This window comes from Panthera onca, chromosome A1 (genome assembly GCF_046562875.1).
Source record: "Panthera onca isolate mPanOnc1 chromosome A1, mPanOnc1 haplotype 2, whole genome shotgun sequence".
In the NCBI taxonomy this organism is placed as follows: domain Eukaryota; kingdom Metazoa; phylum Chordata; class Mammalia; order Carnivora; family Felidae; genus Panthera; species Panthera onca.
In genome coordinates, this window is record NC_138339.1 from 230,404,835 (window position 1) to 230,421,963 (window position 17,129).

At 40.1% G+C, this 17,129-nt stretch overlaps 1 protein-coding gene and 1 long non-coding RNA gene across 7 annotated transcripts in view; one reads left to right on the top strand and one right to left on the bottom strand.

Annotated features, from left to right (window-relative positions):
* HSPH1 (heat shock protein family H (Hsp110) member 1) overlaps positions 1 to 10,633 on the top strand; it is a 23,904-nt gene extending 13,271 nt beyond the window's left edge. For 2 of the 4 annotated variants that reach the window (XM_060637428.3, XM_060637425.3), the window contains exons 11-18: positions 1,029 to 1,237; positions 2,867 to 2,998; positions 5,502 to 5,639; positions 6,516 to 6,641; positions 8,092 to 8,199; positions 8,279 to 8,398; positions 8,615 to 8,776; positions 9,731 to 10,633. In XM_060637428.3, coding sequence (XP_060493411.1) covers positions 1,029 to 1,237; positions 2,867 to 2,998; positions 5,502 to 5,639; positions 6,516 to 6,641; positions 8,092 to 8,199; positions 8,279 to 8,398; positions 8,615 to 8,776; positions 9,731 to 9,937 — 1,202 coding nt within the window. In that variant the 3' untranslated portion in view covers positions 9,938 to 10,633. The remainder of the gene's footprint in view (positions 1 to 1,028; positions 1,238 to 2,866; positions 2,999 to 5,501; positions 5,640 to 6,515; positions 6,642 to 8,091; positions 8,200 to 8,278; positions 8,399 to 8,614; positions 8,777 to 9,730) is intronic. The other 2 variants (XM_060637427.3, XM_060637426.3) reach the window with 1 other exon arrangement.
* Positions 988 to 17,011, bottom strand: LOC132682205 (uncharacterized). 3 transcript variants are annotated; one of them, XR_014137524.1, is made up of 5 exons: positions 16,710 to 17,011; positions 14,543 to 14,779; positions 9,010 to 9,145; positions 2,072 to 4,699; positions 989 to 1,076 (listed from the first exon to the last, which is right to left on the bottom strand). It is a non-coding gene; the product is annotated as an uncharacterized LOC132682205 (long non-coding RNA). The 3 variants fall into 3 exon arrangements; XR_013552412.2 differs by lacking the exon at positions 2,072 to 4,699 and having other exon boundaries at positions 988 to 1,076; XR_013552488.2 differs by lacking the exons at positions 989 to 1,076; positions 2,072 to 4,699; positions 9,010 to 9,145 and adding an exon at positions 10,862 to 10,947.
* Positions 17,012 to 17,129: the final 118 nt, after the last annotated feature.

A 17,129-nucleotide genomic window follows, 5' to 3' on the forward strand; every position in this document is an offset into this window, starting at 1 on the left:
CCAAAAAGCTTAGACATACTTAAAGAATGGTCTTGAATTTCTCTTTCTCCTGTGACTTGTCTTGGATGCCCCATAGTAAATGCTGTTTCTTTAAATGGGTCTTATGGTAATTATTTCCTGACCTCTAGTGATCTGATAATTATTGAATGTCAATTCCAACATCTTTCACTGACCTGGTAATTAAATATGTAACTTTCTGTGTTTATGTAGACAGCACCTTAAATATAGGGCTGTTAAATCCCATATAGTGCTTTGCACATATGAGGTTCAAAATACTTAATTTTGGTTTAGTGATCTCTGGAATAAGGCTATTGGTGGAGATGATAGCTAACACTTAGCACTTGGTTCTGTAGTTTTACATGCTCACTGTAAACACTTGCAACTCTGTCCATGGAAACATAGGTTAAATAACTTGAATTAGGACACCTAGCCTGGGTTCAAGCCCAGGCCAGAGTCCACACTCTTAACCCCCCCTGAATAATGGCTCTGGAACTACTGTATTTTGCATAGTAATTTCAGACTTTGATAAACAGGTGTTATGAAAACCTCTCGTATTTAAGACCTAGGGAAATGTTTTGATTATTCAGTCAGAAAAACCGTATTCCCTAAAGCCCCTGTGGGATTAAAATGCATCTGGTGCTTGATATCACTTGAGAGCCGTCTACCTTACACTTGGTAACAGATTTTCCAGTCTAGTTTGTCCCTTACCACCAATCTGGAGAAACAGGGTAGGAGGAGGCAGGGACTGCTTGTCAGCAGTGCAATATCTATGTTAAATACACCCGATCACAAGAGTGCCCTTGCTTTTGAAGGTTTTATGGCATATTAAGACTAATCTCAAAGCACTGAAGTATACCATATAACTAAGTTTATTTTATGTTTGTAGTGAAAAAGATTCTTAATTCAGTTGGTAGAGAAAATTGGGGAGATTTAGGACTAGTGTACTTTCAAGCTGTATTTTCGGGCCTTTGACTTCTTTACGGAGCTTTAGATGCACTTCTAAAATTGCCAATTTCTTTTTGTTCCAGGCCGCTTCGTAGTTCAGAATGTTTCTGCGCAGAAAGATGGAGAAAAATCTAGAGTGAAAGTGAAAGTGCGAGTCAATACCCATGGCATTTTCACCATCTCTACAGCATCTATGGTGGAGAAAGTCCCAACTGAGGAGAATGAAGTATCTTCTGTTGAAACAGACATGGAGTGTCCAAATCAAAGACCAGCAGAAAACTCAGACACCGAGGTAAGTTTCTGGATCACCCTTTGTGTTTGAATATATAGTTGATTTAATTCTATAGGAGAAGGGTAGGGAAAGGTTAAAATACATGTTTCTTAATTTTGATTAGAATTTTGGGTAAGGGTGATAATAGCAATTGCTAGGTGATGATAATATACAGCCCAGAATTTGATGACTTATAATCGATTAAACTCTATATCGCTTAATTTGAACTGGCACATTACAATATAACTAGAGTCATAAAGTTTCTCTGAATTATTTTTTTAAAGGCATCGACCACATATTGAGAAGGCGGTGTTAACTGATGATTAAGAAAAAAGACTTAAAAAAGTTAATGTGGTGGAATATATACCAAATATTAAAGATTATTTTTAAAAATTGTGAAGTTGACTTTGGTATTTCAGGACTTGCTTTTATTTACACGGTTTGCACTTTTGTTTACATGGCTTGCTGTATTGTGGGAGGAGGGAAGAGAAGTATCTACATAGAGAATAGAAAGTTGTTATTGTTCACGTTCTTAATTTAGACTTTTGTTAGCATGAGTGCAGAAGAATTTTAAGAAACTTCAAGATAAATTAACTGTTAGAGTTTCCTTTTGGATAATAATCACAAATAGCTTACGTGAAGAGGCAGGTGGTGTGATGTTTTAGTTAACATGTGAGAAAGTATGGTATCCTGTGGCCACACAACTCTGTTAACACTGTTACCATTTCTAGAATGTTTAGAGAACATTTACATCTGAGCCTTCATTTTCTCATTTAGAAAAATTTCAAGATAATGAGTTAAATGACCAGTGCCATATACTTTGCCATTTGGCGACAGATACCATTATTCTAATACCTGTTGTATCAATCTCTTAGTGCCTTTTGGGTATATTTACATCATGAGTGCCTTGTTTTTGAATACTTCAGTGTCTGCCTTAGAATCTTGAAGTTCTGAAAGAAAATTTTAAGAGGCTTCAGGGTGGATAGAAAGTAGTTAAATTAGAATGTTTTGGGCTTTTCCCGAAGATGGGAAAAGAGCATAGCAAGCACTGATTATTGGGGATTGAGTTCTACTAACATGTAGCGTATATTCTTTATCCTGAGATCTTCTGAGGTAGAAATGGCTGGATCCCAAAAAGAAGGTGGGGACGGATGCGGTCTTGGGTATCTGTAAGCTGAAATGATGCATCCCTGAAGGACTGATAGTTGGCTATTTTATGCAACTGTTCATTTCATTGAAATGGAGCTGTGTTGAGATGCTCACAGCTGCTGGTGAAATTTAAGTTTTGGAATCTTGTTTTTGGGAGAGAGGCCTGGAGTCAACCTACTTTTTGTGCTTTTGAGAGCTTAAGAGCTGTACAAAGCTAGGTGAAAGTTTCTTAAAGGAGAGTTCTTGACTCATCACATCAATCAAAATGCCTACTACTTGGTTATTTAACTATATTAACTGCTATCGTTGAAAGAATTTCTTACAGGTTTAAGATTTGTAAGGAGTTTTCATGTGTTTATTTTGCTTTTATCCAGTCTCTTTTTTCCCCCACTTATTAAGATTTCAGAAATTGAGTGTACTGTCTTTGGTGCCCTATAACCTATTAAAGTTATACAAGTACACCTGCTTTCTACATCCTTTGTGCCTGGGCTTTCATTTCAGAAAAATATCCAGCAAGACAACAGTGAAGCTGGAACACAGCCCCAGGTACAAACTGATGGTCAACAAACCTCACAGTCTCCCCCTTCACCTGAACTTACCTCAGAAGAAAACAAAATCCCAGATGCTGACAAAGTGAGTGACTCTTCTAGTTCATTCCTTTAGACAATGTTGCAACATGTGATCATTAATGATATCATTAAATCTGCAGTTTCAAGAGCAAGCACCAAGTTATCTTATTCTGGGTAGGATTTTTCTTCTGTTAATTTTTTATGTGTTTTTCAATTAAAATGAGGAAACTGAATATCCTGCTTTAAACATGACAGCTTCTCTTGATGAACTGCTGCTCCGAGCAACGAGAGATGAATGCATGGCATTTCTTGTCTTCTCTGGTGCCAGACGTATCTGCTAATGTGAGGAGCAGAAAGAGCTACATCCCAGTGCTGTGTGATGAGTTCTTGCTTGCATTAGTCTGATGATAAATACACGGGCTATAGGAGTCTAGTAAACTTTTTTCTCCTCTCAAGTGACCTGTCAAATTAACTATGATCTGGGAACAACCAGATCGTACCTCGAAGTAATTTTTCTTTGCCATGCTTCCACAGTATGTATTGGAAGCTAAATGAGTTGTGTGGTGTCCCTTGAATAAATGACAGCTCCTAATAAGCAAACCTTTAAAATTCATGGTCCGATAGATACCGCGAAGTTTCCATTGTGACTCCAGATCATTCTGTGCTTTGCAGAACTTCCACTTTTTGTGCAAGTTGCATGTAAATTATTAATCTTTCATTAGTGATTTGGTTTTCTCTTACCCTCCGATGAATTCTAGAATTGTTCATTGGCAAAAATACATTATACACTTGGTAAAAGCTTTCAGTTTTTAATCTCATGCCCTGATTGGTCCTGGCGGGGGGGTCCTACTATGAGCTTTAGTTCCTGACTCTCTGAAAGCCGCCTTTTTCTTCTCTTCCAGAGTTGCGTGGTGGTGGAGGTGGTGGTGAAGCAGCTTTGCTTTCTTTGCCACAACAGCTCCCTGCCGTCCCCATCCTTCCCCTTCACGTAGCGTTGAGCATGAACTGACTTGTGCTGATGGTCTCAGTACCTGTCTGGAACATAACATGGGGCACCATCTCATATTCTTAGTTGTAGGTGGGACTGATAGCAGCAGACCCTCTGGAACACTGTCACATACTACTTTGGAGATTCTTCATCTGTGCCTTGTCGAGTGCCATTTTGTGATGTATTGGTTTAGTCAGTAGTTGGTTTAATGTTGGACCGTCAGAGAGTCTTATGCTGACTTCACTGCCACACATGTGCTGTCATCCATTCGTTTCCCAAATATCTGTCGTACTCCTGTGTTTTGCTAGGTGTAGATGTCATCTAATTCATTTTCCTTGTGGTTCGTGGCCCTGGAGCATGCGTAGTCTGTTGGGGGGTCTGTGCGCTAGAGTGAAGAAGGCATGGGGACTGCGGGCTGATTGGCAAGATCATTGTGGGTGAGGCAGCTGGCCGCACTGAGACCTGTGACTCAGGAATACTGAAATAAGTCTGGGAAACAGGAGTTCTAGTCCCGTCTCTGTCTTCATCATTTTAGGCAAGCCGCTGAACCTTTTTCAAGTCCCAGTTTCTTCTATGAAGTGCCTAGAGCTTCAACCTTTTTTTTTTTAACTCCCCAGAATTATCCACCGGTGGTGTTTGCCGTATCGATGGGCTATTCTTTCCTATTTGGCCATCCCAGCCAGTCAGGGTATATGTTTTATACCCCTTGGTTTTTCTAATCTGTTCCACAGCTGAGTTTCCTAAATTGTGTTCTTTACCATCTCAGCTAGTAGGAGCCTATAGAAATGGAAACACAGAAAAGTCCTGGAAAATTAAAGGCAATAGGAGAGATACTTACTTCTTTAGCCCTGTATTTACATATTTTTAAAAACTGCAGTAAATTGTTAGTGTTTGCTGCATCATTTCACTTTCTATATTAAGGCTCTTTGTCTGTTTTTACCTTACAGAGTTGCTTGTGAAAAGTGGGATCATTCAAAAACATAATAGGAATAAGGATACTTATACATATACTTACATATATGTATGGGTGTGTGTGTATGTATATAATCCCCACATTCAGCAGGAAACTTTAAAAGGCACTCATCAGTATAGTGCTAATTATAATTGCAACAGGTATAATAGTGGGATATAGGGATTTAAGTATATATTACAGGAGTAGATTGGTCCTAACATGCTTAGCATTGGTCATAATCTATCTTGTTACTATTAAGGTTCTAGACTATGATTTAAAGATGTGGCAATTTAATAATATTTTTGACTTCTGGAGTCTGAAATATTGTTGAAGGGGGTTAAAAATTAGAGAACTATGAAGAAAAGCTTTAGCAGGAGAGATTAAATTTGCCATGCAAAGAGAAAAATATCCTGGTGAATTCTTGAAGGAAAGTATGACATGTTTAACTTGTAACTGCAGCCCAGTGTAAAATGTGTGGTGGGAATTAGACGGTCTTCGACATTCTTCTAAAGTTTAGGGACTTTATTTTTGCCTCAGTCATCAGTAAGTATGATAGGGAGATACCGTTGTCATTGTTTCAAGGATTATGTAAGAATTTTTCCACTTCTTTTTTACCCCTTCCCTAAGGTCAATGAAAAGAAAGTTGACCAGCCTCCAGAAGCTAAAAAACCCAAAATAAAGGTGGTGAATGTTGAGCTGCCTGTTGAAGCCAACTTGGTCTGGCAGTTAGGGAAAGACCTTCTTAACATGTATATTGAGACAGAGGTAAGTGCTTCAGGTAAATAGTTTTCATTCTGCTGTGTATTTAGTTGTTTGGCCCTGTTACCCTTATTTCTAATAGATAAATACGTACACTTCTTTCCCATACTCCCAAGTTCTATATAGTAGTTTTAGGAATAGGATGAGTCCGTAACTAATGGTTTTCCAATTTAATGTTTTTAACAAGCTTGATTTATAGTTTTGCATCCTTTTGAAAGAAATCTGTACCGTAGATCATTCTGCCAGGTATATAATTGATTGCCCAAGTTCTTGGAAGAAATTGGATGCCAGTATGTCCTAGTACAGAACACAATACAATTGGTATTTCAGGCCACACTACATTTTTCTGTTAAAGTACGTTGTGCTTCTTTGTAGTCTAGAATATGTGAACATAATTGAGATTCCGTTTTATTTTGCTGAGATGGCAACATTGTGCTTAGAAATTTAATAATTATACCTCACTTATATTTCATAAGTGGGTAAATAAATTTATAGTCCTTAATTTCAAATATGGTGGCAGAATGGTGTGACACGCTTGCCGATATTAATCCTAATATGAGACAATCGTATAACTACCTAAAAAAAATAATTACAGCGGATTGGGTTTTCCCCCCCCTTGGTATTAAACCTGAGATGCGGAAGCTGTGTAATTTATTACCCAATTTTTTTTTTTTTTTTTTTTTTTTAAATCCCAACCTACTATGTGTATATAGTAAATGAAGAACTTTGTAAGATTTATTGGAAGATTCATGAGGTGTACGTTAGAACTGTTAACACTTTTGGGGGCGGGGTATATAATTGTTGATTTTAACACCAGAGTCTAGTTAAAATTTAGTTACGGTTAACAGAAGACTGGAATTGACCTTTTCTGTTTTCTGACAGGGTAAGATGATAATGCAAGATAAATTGGAAAAGGAAAGAAACGATGCTAAAAATGCGGTGGAGGAATATGTGTATGAGTTCAGGGACAAGTTGTGTGGACCATATGAAAAATTTATATGTGAGCAGGTATGTGTAGAGCGTTGTTGTTTTCTTTTTCTGAGTTTATTTTGAGAGAAAGCGCACATGCACGCTCACAAGATGGGGAGGAGCAGAGGGAGAGAGAGAATCCCAAGCAGGCTCCGTGCTGTCCGCACAGAGCCTGATGCTGGGCTCAGTCTCACAAACCGTGAGATCATGACCTGAGCTGAAATCAAGACTTGGATGCTTAACTAACCGAGCCACCCAGGTGCCCCACGCTCTGCTTTTATTCAGATAATCTCATCAAGTGTTTCATCTCAAGTCTGACATTTAAATCTCTACTAGATTATGTAACACGCTTTTTGAAAACGGAAAACTTGAAATAGAAATTGTATAAACAAAGTCTCGGAAAGAGGCCCGTTAGTGATGTGCAATTTTACATTCTAACTTATCCCAGTGACCCTTTAGTTGTTACCATCCACAAGAAAGAACCTATCAAACATTTACTCAGAGTCTGTGACACTAAAGGTATGGGGGCTAGAGGGATAAATAAGAGGAGAAAACCTTGCTTTTAAAGACCTCAGACCTTTTTTTTTTTTTTTTAATGACTGGTTCCCTTGCCTGCTCTGTGGTCATTGTTTTATCCCATAAGACTTGTTCATGCAGTTGTTCCAAAGTTTATTGAGCACATTATTCCCCTTAGCCCTTTTCTAAGCTCCCAAAGTCAGTGTGGCTCTGAGTAAATCCCAGAAGCCCAACTATGAAAGATGGGACTTGGAAAAAAATTGGCTAGATAGAAATTTGGGATGGTTTAGGGATTAATCCTGAAGTTACAAGAATTTAAACTTGGAGGAGTCTGTTTTGTTCTAAGATCCTTGAGCTACCTTGTAATAAACGTTTGGTTTTTGGCTCTGCCCCGACACTTCCTGAATTTCTTAGATGGTTTGGATCCTGAAGGAGAGATGACCCAAAATAGGGTAGACCTCCTCAGGCTAGAGTAGAAATAATTACATGAATTGGTTCGGAAATGATTTAGGTTCAGTGATTGAATTGTTGTCAACTTGTCTGACATCTCCCTTTCAGTATTCGGTAGTTGTGGGAGTGAATAGAAAGTTCCTTAGTCAGGGCCCAGTTGCTTTGGAGAACGGGAAGAGAACTGCTCTTCCATAACCACATTTCAGTGTAGAGATTGTCCAACACTGGACTTCTGAGATACATCATTAAGTCAGTAAGCAGCTTACCAAAAATTCTCAGATGTCCCTGTGTAAAAGAGAAGCCAAAGAATTACTGTTCATCCCTCATGTAAAATGTATGGCACGGATAGTGTTCATTGCTCCTTGATAACTTTTCAGTAAAGAGAATCCAGCTAATCAGAGTGCCTTCCTAGAAGTAAGATTGGTTACTTAGCGTTTAGCACTTCTGAGGATGACTGTTTTGCTGTGAAAATTTTTGCAGTCAAGTTGCAACTGATACGGATTCTCTTCTGTTTCCTGTACAGGATCACCAAAATTTTTTGAGATTGCTCACGGAGACCGAAAACTGGCTCTATGAAGAGGGAGAGGACCAAGCTAAACAAGCATATGTTGACAAGTTGGAAGAGTTAATGGTAAGCCCTTCTCTCCCCCTAGACTACAGACTTCTGAGATGCAGCTGGACAAATGCTAATTTATTACATTTTGTTTTAGAAAATTGGCACTCCAGTTAAAGTTCGGTTTCAAGAAGCTGAGGAACGACCAAAAATGTTTGAAGAACTGGGACAGAGACTGCAGCACTATGCCAAGATAGCCGCGGACTTCAGAAATAATGTAAGTCTTTTTATACATCGCAAGGAAGTTAACCTAGATTTTAATAAACTAATACTAAGTTGAGGAACCTTCGTTGTGAACACATCTTCCTAAGTGAGACCTTTGTTTTCGTGTTTGAGACCAGAGGTAGGTATGAACTTCATGGAAAATTGGGTCAGGTGAGATGTTATTGTTAAATACTTCGTTTCACAGGATAACTGCTTTTTTTCCATTCAGGATGAGAAATACAATCATATCGATGAGTCTGAGATGAAAAAGGTTGAGAAGTCTGTTAATGAAGTGATGGAGTGGATGAACAACCTCATGAATGCTCAGGCTAAAAAGAGTCTTGACCAGGATCCAGTTGTACGTGCGCAGGAAATTAAAGCAAAAATAAAGGTAAGCATTACTGTCTAACGTTTACCCCTGTGTTTTCTTCGGGACTCCAGTTGTAATCCTGTGAACTTGAGACAATTCTTTCTTTGATCAGTCTTTACCTTATTCTGACTGAAACCAGATTTCTTATTAGTTCACTGTTGATACTTCAAAATACAGAAGACCTTATGTTTCTGTACAATTTCCTTTTCTTCATTATTCATTTACTTCAATAAATACATTTGTTGAGCGCCTACCATGTGGCAACCATTGGTCACAGGTGAAACTGAGTGTACAGAGGCAGTCCCCGCCCTGTCACAGTCCACCTGCTGGTTCGAGGAAGGCTTCACAGCTTACAAGTGCGGAAGGAAGTGTATCAGATGGTGTCAGGTGCTGCGGGCACAAATGAAAGTAGAGTGTTAGGATTCCGGGCACTGGAGAAGGACCCAGATTGGTATCGTGTCAGGGAAGGACTTGCCAAGTGTGTGAGGCTTTAAAGAAAGCTGAGAAGAAAACCAAAGAATGCTTTGCATCTGCAAGAATGTTTAAACACAGTGAAGGTTAAAGAATCGTGAGCCTTTGAAGTCAGGGGGCTGTAAACTTGAATCCCAGCTCTTCACTCACTGGTTTTCCTGATCTTGAGGTTAAATTATCCAGCCTCTCTGAACCATCTTCTCTCTCCGACCTAGATGGGGATCATAATTCCTACTTTCTAATACTGTTGTGAGGATTAAGTGGGGTAATATGATATAGGAGTACTTTGCAAGTTCCTGACACATCCTACAAGAATATTCTCTTCTCTCTTGATCAGGCCTCAGGCTATAGTTTTGGGCAAGTGTAACGAGAAAATGAATTCCTTGAGCTGTATATAATTGGAGTTGGTAGAAATGTACCCGTTCACGTGTGTTATGAAAGTAATTGAAAATGACTGGATGGATCTGAGTTACCCTGACGACCAGTTTTGTTTTCCTTGCTTAGGAGTTGAATAACACCTGTGAACCCGTCGTAACACAACCCAAACCAAAGATCGAGTCACCCAAACTGGAAAGAACTCCAAATGGCCCAAATACTGATAAAAAGGAAGAAGATTTAGAAGGCACAGAAAATCTGGGTGCCGAGCCTCCACGTCAGAACGGGGAGTGTTACCCTCACGAGAAGAGGCCCGTTAACATGGACTTGGACTAGAGCACACTACGTCGGCTTCGTCCTTCAGTCAGTAGATGTTTCTGCCACAGTATGTGACTCTACATAACATACTGAGACTATTTATATTTTCTTTTTTAAGGATGTTTAGAAATTTTGTGTATTATATGGAAAGAGAAAAAAGCTTCAGTCTGTAGTCTTTATGATCCTAAAAGGGAAAATTGCCTTGGTAACTCTCAGATTCCTGTGGAATTGTGAATTCATACTAAGCTTCTGTGCAGTATTCCCATTTGCATCACTGAGGATGAATTTGACTTTTGTCTTTTGGAGAAAATAAACTGTACTGCTTGTTCAAGAGGGCTGTGATTAAAATCTTGAAGCATTTGTTCCTGCCAAGGTAGTTTTCTTGCATTTTGCTCTCCATTTCAGCACGTGTGTGGGTGTGGATGTTTATAAACAAGACTAAGTCTGATTTCATAAGGGCTTTCTAATATTAATTCTGTCCAATAGAATATGACTTTTTGCTTTGATATTAAAAAAAATCCAATGAGTAAAGCAAAAGCTAGTGAAATGTGTTAGCAGCATGCAGAACAAAAACTTTCAACTCTATCTCTTGTTATACAGCACATTGTCATGTGAAGGTGTAAATTGGAAGAAATGTGGATTCTGTTTGTCACTGATATTGTGAAGCCTTTATGAGCTTTAAAATAAAGTTCATCTTATGGTGTCATTTCTAAACGGTTTTGTCACTAACTTAAATGGGACTGAGGGAGAGGAAAAGCATGTAAACTGTAGCAGAAATGAAGTTCTTTCGTATGAAAAATCCCAATTTTCCCTTTTCTGATACCCCTTACATATGCTTTCTCCCGATAGAAAAGTAGCCTATGTTTATTATATTAAACATTGTCTTTAATATAAAGTTGAATGTAACTCCCAACACCCAGAAGAAAACATTAACCTGTTGCGTATCTTTCGAGCCTTTTCCTCCTGATGACGGGTGTGTGTGGGGACGGGTATACGTGTTCCACTGTTGTGTAGGATGTTTTCTAAAACTGTGACCGAGGAGAGAAATACAGTTAGGTGTTGTAACTTTACTGCTCTACCGAGTTCCAATGTGAAGACATACGTAAAACTACTTTAACCAGTCCCAGTGCCGGTGGAGAGCAGTTTGTCTGGGTCTTTTAATCTAATCAATCCCGCGGTGAATCCTGTCTCTATCTGCGTATTTTCTAAGGACAAGAAGTGTCGGGGGTGGGGTGGGGAAGACATGCTCATTTAGGATAGATGACAACCACGCTATACCCACTAAGGGCAGCAGTTTTATGCTCTTTTAATGAGGACCAATTTTCCCTCACCAAGGGGCGGAATTCATCTTTTATGTGTTGCCAGTCTGTTACAATAATCTATTTAGCTACTGTGTGTCAGGCTTTTCAGAGTTTAGTCCTTAAAACAGCCCTGGCACTCCAGCTACCCCAATCTTAAATCCCACACTCGACAGTCATTCTGCACTAAGTAACTTGTCTTTGTTACGTGTGGCTTGTACTTCCGACATGATGAATTTGTTTGCCTACATGTGTTTCATAAAGGTTTTACTCGTTCTTATTTGTAGTGTTTATTGATTTTCCATGTTACTATTGAGGATCTTAACCATTTGCCAACATTCAAACATTTTCCCACTTTGCAATTTCTTTTAACTTTGTTTTTCCATGTAGAGTTGATCTCGTGGTTTTTCTTCTGTTCTCTTAATGCACACTAATACATACTCATTGTACAGTTCCCCATTGACAGGTGAAGGTAGGTTAGTGTTCTGTGTACAATTGGGAAGCTCATAAAAGATGAAAGATTTAAAAAAAAAAAAAAAAAGATGAAAGATTTTAAAATACAAGAATGGGAAAACTTTTTCTTCCATCCCCAAATAGTACCTGATGACAGAGGAACGATCAGCCTGTCCTAAATCAGTATTAAAGATGGGAAGTTTTCTGTAGTATCACTTTTCTGTAAAGCTGAAGTCGTTTTTTTTTTTTTAAATGGCTCAACTAGCTATAGTTTGCAGACCTCAAGATTGCATTTATGGATATCGGAAAACAACATTGTCAATGTTGACTACTTCATAATACATGTTAATATTCTAATATATATCATAATATCACACAATTATGATTTATCTAGCAATCACTTAGAATCCTCAAGGCATGGAGTAGTTTGGATAAATGCTCTATTTAACAAAACATGGAATTTTATATTTAACTTAAATGGTCACTTTCTGACAATTATTCCTAAAAATATCTACTCACTGGAGAACATGGGCAGTAACCTGACATTGGCTATAGCAACTTCTTACTATATATGTCTCCTGAGGCAAGAGAAACAAAGGCAAAAATAAACTATTGGGACTTTATCAAGATAAAAAGCTGCACAACAAAGGAAACAAAAGGCAAGCTACAGAATGGGAGAATATATTTGCAAATGACGTATCTGATAAAGGGTTAGTGTCCAAAATACATAAAGGACTTACCAAACTCAACACCCCCGCCCCCCCAAAAAAGTAATCAGTTAAAAAATGGTCAGGAGACATGAATAGGCGTTTTTCCCAAAGAAGACCTACAGATGGCCAACAGACACATGAAAAGACATTCAACATCACTCATCATCAGGGAAACCTAAATCAAAACCACAATGAGATACCACCTCACACCAGTCAGAGTATCTAAAATTAACACAGGTAACAGATGTCGGTGAGGATGTGGAGAAAGAGGAACCCTTTTGCACTGCTGGTGGGAATGCAAACTGGTGCAGCCACTCTGGAAAACCGTATGGAGGTTCCTCAAAAACTTAAAAATAGAACTACCCCATGATCCAGCAATTGCACTATAAATATTTATCCAAAGGACACAAAAATACTGATTCAAAGAGATACATGAACCTCAGTGTTTATAGCAGCATTATCAACAGTATCCAAATTATGGAGAGCCCAAATGTCCAGCAAGTGATGGATAAAGATGGGAGATACATATCTCACATGTATATGTATATATGTAATAAATTTCACATTACACCCCCCATACATACATACATACAGTGAAATATAAGCCATCAAAAAGAATGAAACCTTGCCATTTGCAATGATGTGTATGGAGCTATAGAGTATTATGCTAAGCAAAATAAGAGAAAGACAAACATCATGATTACACTCACATGTGGGATTTGAGAAAACAGATGAACATGTGAAAAAGAGAAGCAAACTAGGAAACAGACTCTTCACGTATAAAGAATAGACTAGAGAGTTACTGGCAGGGAGGTGGGCCTGGGATGGGTTAAATGGGTAATGGGTTAAGGAGGGCACTAGTAATGATATACTGGGTATTGTATATAAGTGATGAATCGCTATACTATACACCTAAAACTAATATTACGCTATGTGTTAACCAACTGGGATTTAAATAAAAACTTGGAAAAAATGTCTACTCTTGTAGACCCTTGGAGTCTAGTTCATCATGAACATTGGTGAAGTCTGAGCAATGATTAGCTTTCTTGGGTCAAATCCCCAATGTTTACTTTTTATTGTCCTTGATTCCCCATCAAAAAAATGTAATATGCCTCGTTTCAAAAGCCTTTCAAGAGTTACTTTCAGAAAGTCCAAAAAATAAACTTTGGTTGTTGCCAATGACTCGCTTTTATCAGCAGCATTTGTGTGTGTGTGTGTATATATATATATATATATATGTATATATATATATATAATTTTTTTTTTTTTACATTACCACTTCCATCCAGACTTCTATCCAGACTATGGTATTTGCTGTGCAGGAATACGTCACTCTCTCTATGTAATCCACACAAAACAACCCTGTCATGCTTTTCTGGGGAGATGGAGTCTTCTAATGATATTTGGAGAGAGAGATTCACTTTCCCAAAGTACTATGTACTGTGGGCGTGGTTCCGCCCCTCCAGTGGGCAGGGTGAGGAGAAAGTTACCCCCGTGCCATTCCAGCTAGCTGTGGCAAATGTGCTATGGTTTTCTCTCCGTGGCCTAGCTTCGCTAGCATTGGGTACTTCCTAAAAGACAACCAGTCGAAATTGGTTATTTTTGAGTCTGTATTTGCATGTGTTTTGTAAATAATATGAGCATGTGTGACATATTTGAAAGCTTCAGAATAATTAGCTGTTCCAGTCTCTGGCGGTTTCATTTTCTCAGAACTGTAGTACAGCATGGGTCCCTTAACGATTCTTAATCTACTTAAGGCAGGTGGCACTGTGTTACGGGGACCGCCTGGCGCCTCATACAGTGTTCAACAGCATCCTTCATCTGTACCCACTAGGTGCCACTAGGGCTCCTGTTGTGACAACCAGAGAGGACCCCTGCCCCTTGAGAGCCTCTCTAGGGAAAGCGACGACCTTCCAAATCGCACACAAAGAGAAGGGGGGATATTGGCACTTACCCGCCTCCGAGTGCCTCAGCCCTCTGCTAGGTGCTCCTACTCGGGCTTCACAATCCTCCGAGGGTATGTTTCCCATTTTACCAGTGGGGAAATGGGGTGAAGGACAGTCCGACCAAGTTGAGAGGTTCATCAGAACTTCGATCTGACTGACTCCAAAGGTAGTGTTCTCCCTATGGCAGCAGAGGGATAAAAGTTAGCATGTACTCACCCAGGGGTAAAAGTTGGTCAGCGCGGTGAAAATACACTTTTATCATCATTGCAAACGCTCCGTGAGAGGCCTCCGAATCTGTTCTCTGCAATCATCCATTGAATGCAACCGTATTAAGATGTGTTATTTTCTCACCAGGCTGTAGAGAGCTTTCTAAGCCCATGCTTCTTTGACACACCAAAGCTTTTCACCACCAAATACAGTCTCTTAATCCAGTGTTTGCATCCCCGGTTGCGACTGAGACAGAAACAGAGAGGCAGAAAGAGAAAGGAAGAGAAGAGAGAGAAAGATTAAGCAAGATATCTGTGTATAAAAAGAATCAAGATGAGGACTGGTTCTGTTAGACCATTACAAGTGTTCATTAAAACAACAAGACAATTTAACAAAAACCGAAAAACGAGCTTGCCTCTCCATTAAACGCTGACCCAGAAACAGTGATTTGCAACGCAGGCTACAAGTTAAAAGATGCCAGAAGTTTTAAAAAAACAAAAAACAAAAAACAAAAAAAAACCCAAAAACCAAAAAACGAAAACACCCACAGAGATTCTGATTGGGATGGGGCCTGGGCATCAGGATTTGCAAGGCTTCCCAGGTGAGTGTAACCTGCAAACTCAAGAACCATTGAGCTATTGACTATACATAGGATGTATGTGATAGCTGATATTTCAGCCAAGGTATCTGAAGTTCCGTTTTCCGAGCAGTGACGCTATATTCTATAAACTGATATATGCCCATCCATTTACATTTTTCTATACTTAGCCTTTTCTCCTTGGCTATGGATGTTCAATTCTCCCTTAAGCTACCCAACTTCCTCACTCCTCCTCTCCTGTCGCTTCCCCCTAGGGGGACTTGGGGATTGATGTGATGCGGTTACCGGCACCTTTCCGTAGGTCTGTGTGTATCGTTTTAATGGTTTCTGTTTTCCTCACTTAAGGCTTGAGGCATATGGAGAATGAGCCCCCGTGCAGCCAACTGAATGAATGGTAGCAGTTATTTACTCTGGTCCTCGTAGGGGCTCCTCCCCTGCATTACCACCACCCCTCACCCCAACATCCTCTGCACACATACTGCAGCCCAGAGATTTCCAACAAATGTGCTCCCTTTTAAATGCTTTCGTCTTTTATTATTGAAAACAAAACAAATAAAGTGGAGAGAATCAGGAAACAACCCCCTACATCCCCCGTACTGGCTCCAGCTCAGTTGGGGGTAGCACTGGGTGACAAATTAAGTGCTTCCATAGCTTTTAAGTCAAACATACTGGGGGTTCCATTCCGGCTCCACATTTTACAATCAGCTTGGCTTTGACATTGACCTCCCCCAGCCAATTTCCTCCGTAAGCTCGGTTTCTCCCTCTACAAAGTGGTCGTCCTTGAGGATGAAAGGAGTTGGTCTACACGACGACGTGTTTGGGGATCTTGGCACAGAGCAGGTATGCGGTGAAGGCTCGCCGCACCAAGAGTAGGGAGGGGCTTCCTCTTTGCTAGGCTTCTTTTCCAACATCAGCATATACTGTTTACTCCTACCAGCTATCACTGCACACATGCGTGCGTACACACACACACACACACACACGATATTTTTTAATTTCTTCCCTTTCATGTTTTCTCTGAAAAGCGTGGCTTTTGAAATAGACATGGGCAGTCAACGCATGCCTGTCTTCCTGCTTGGTGAACCAACCAGCCGCTGTGGGGTGAGTGGAAATTCAGTCATTTATCATCACTGGGTGCCCAGGGCTACCTCTTTGCTAACCACTTCCAGGTTTGGGAATGTTCTAGAAGCCAGATGGCGCCAAAAAAAGGCTCTGAGGGACCATGACTTTATAATCCATAGGCCAAGGACACTATTTGCCCAGGGCCAAAGAAGGGGTGATTGTCAAAATTAGTGAATCGTCCTGTTTACTGGCACTAAAAACCTCCGAGAGAGTTGCCTTAACACTATCCCTTTCCCACAAAACGACAAATACCAGAGCAGCTTTTTTTTTTTTTAACGCCCCTCCCTTTTTATTTAGAAAAATTGGCAGAACAGTGCCGTGAACCCTTGACCGGTCACAGCGACAGTCACCTCTCCCGCCCACACCTTCTCGGAACGGGGACCTCGTCCTCCCACTCCTCAAGTCCACCGTCGCGCCCAAGGAACCCCTCGTCGGCACAAGAGCCCGACCAGGTACCTCGGTCCCCCAAACGTCCTTTACGGCTGTTGTTTGGATCCAGCGTCCGATCGAGGATGACGCGCCTCATCACTTCATCTGGTTGTCATAAGCAGCCCGACCCTTTCTAAACGATGTTAAGTGTTGTTTGAGGATTCCGGACATTCTATAGCAACGCTTATACGTAAATGTTTTGCCTGAAGGAGAGCTTTCTCGAGGAATTTAGAAGGTGGTTCTTTATTGGTCAAAGAATTCTCATGAGGTTCTTGCATTCGCTGGTCCCAAGTGTGTCTTAGTAACAGCTACCTAATCTTGCGACGAGGGTCATAACATTCCTCCATGAGTAGATAATGCGCATGCGAGGCGAAACGGCCCTACTGCTCCACAGCCACAAAGATAAAACCCAGGAGAGCAGGGGGGCACGCAGAGCCGCGCCTCCCC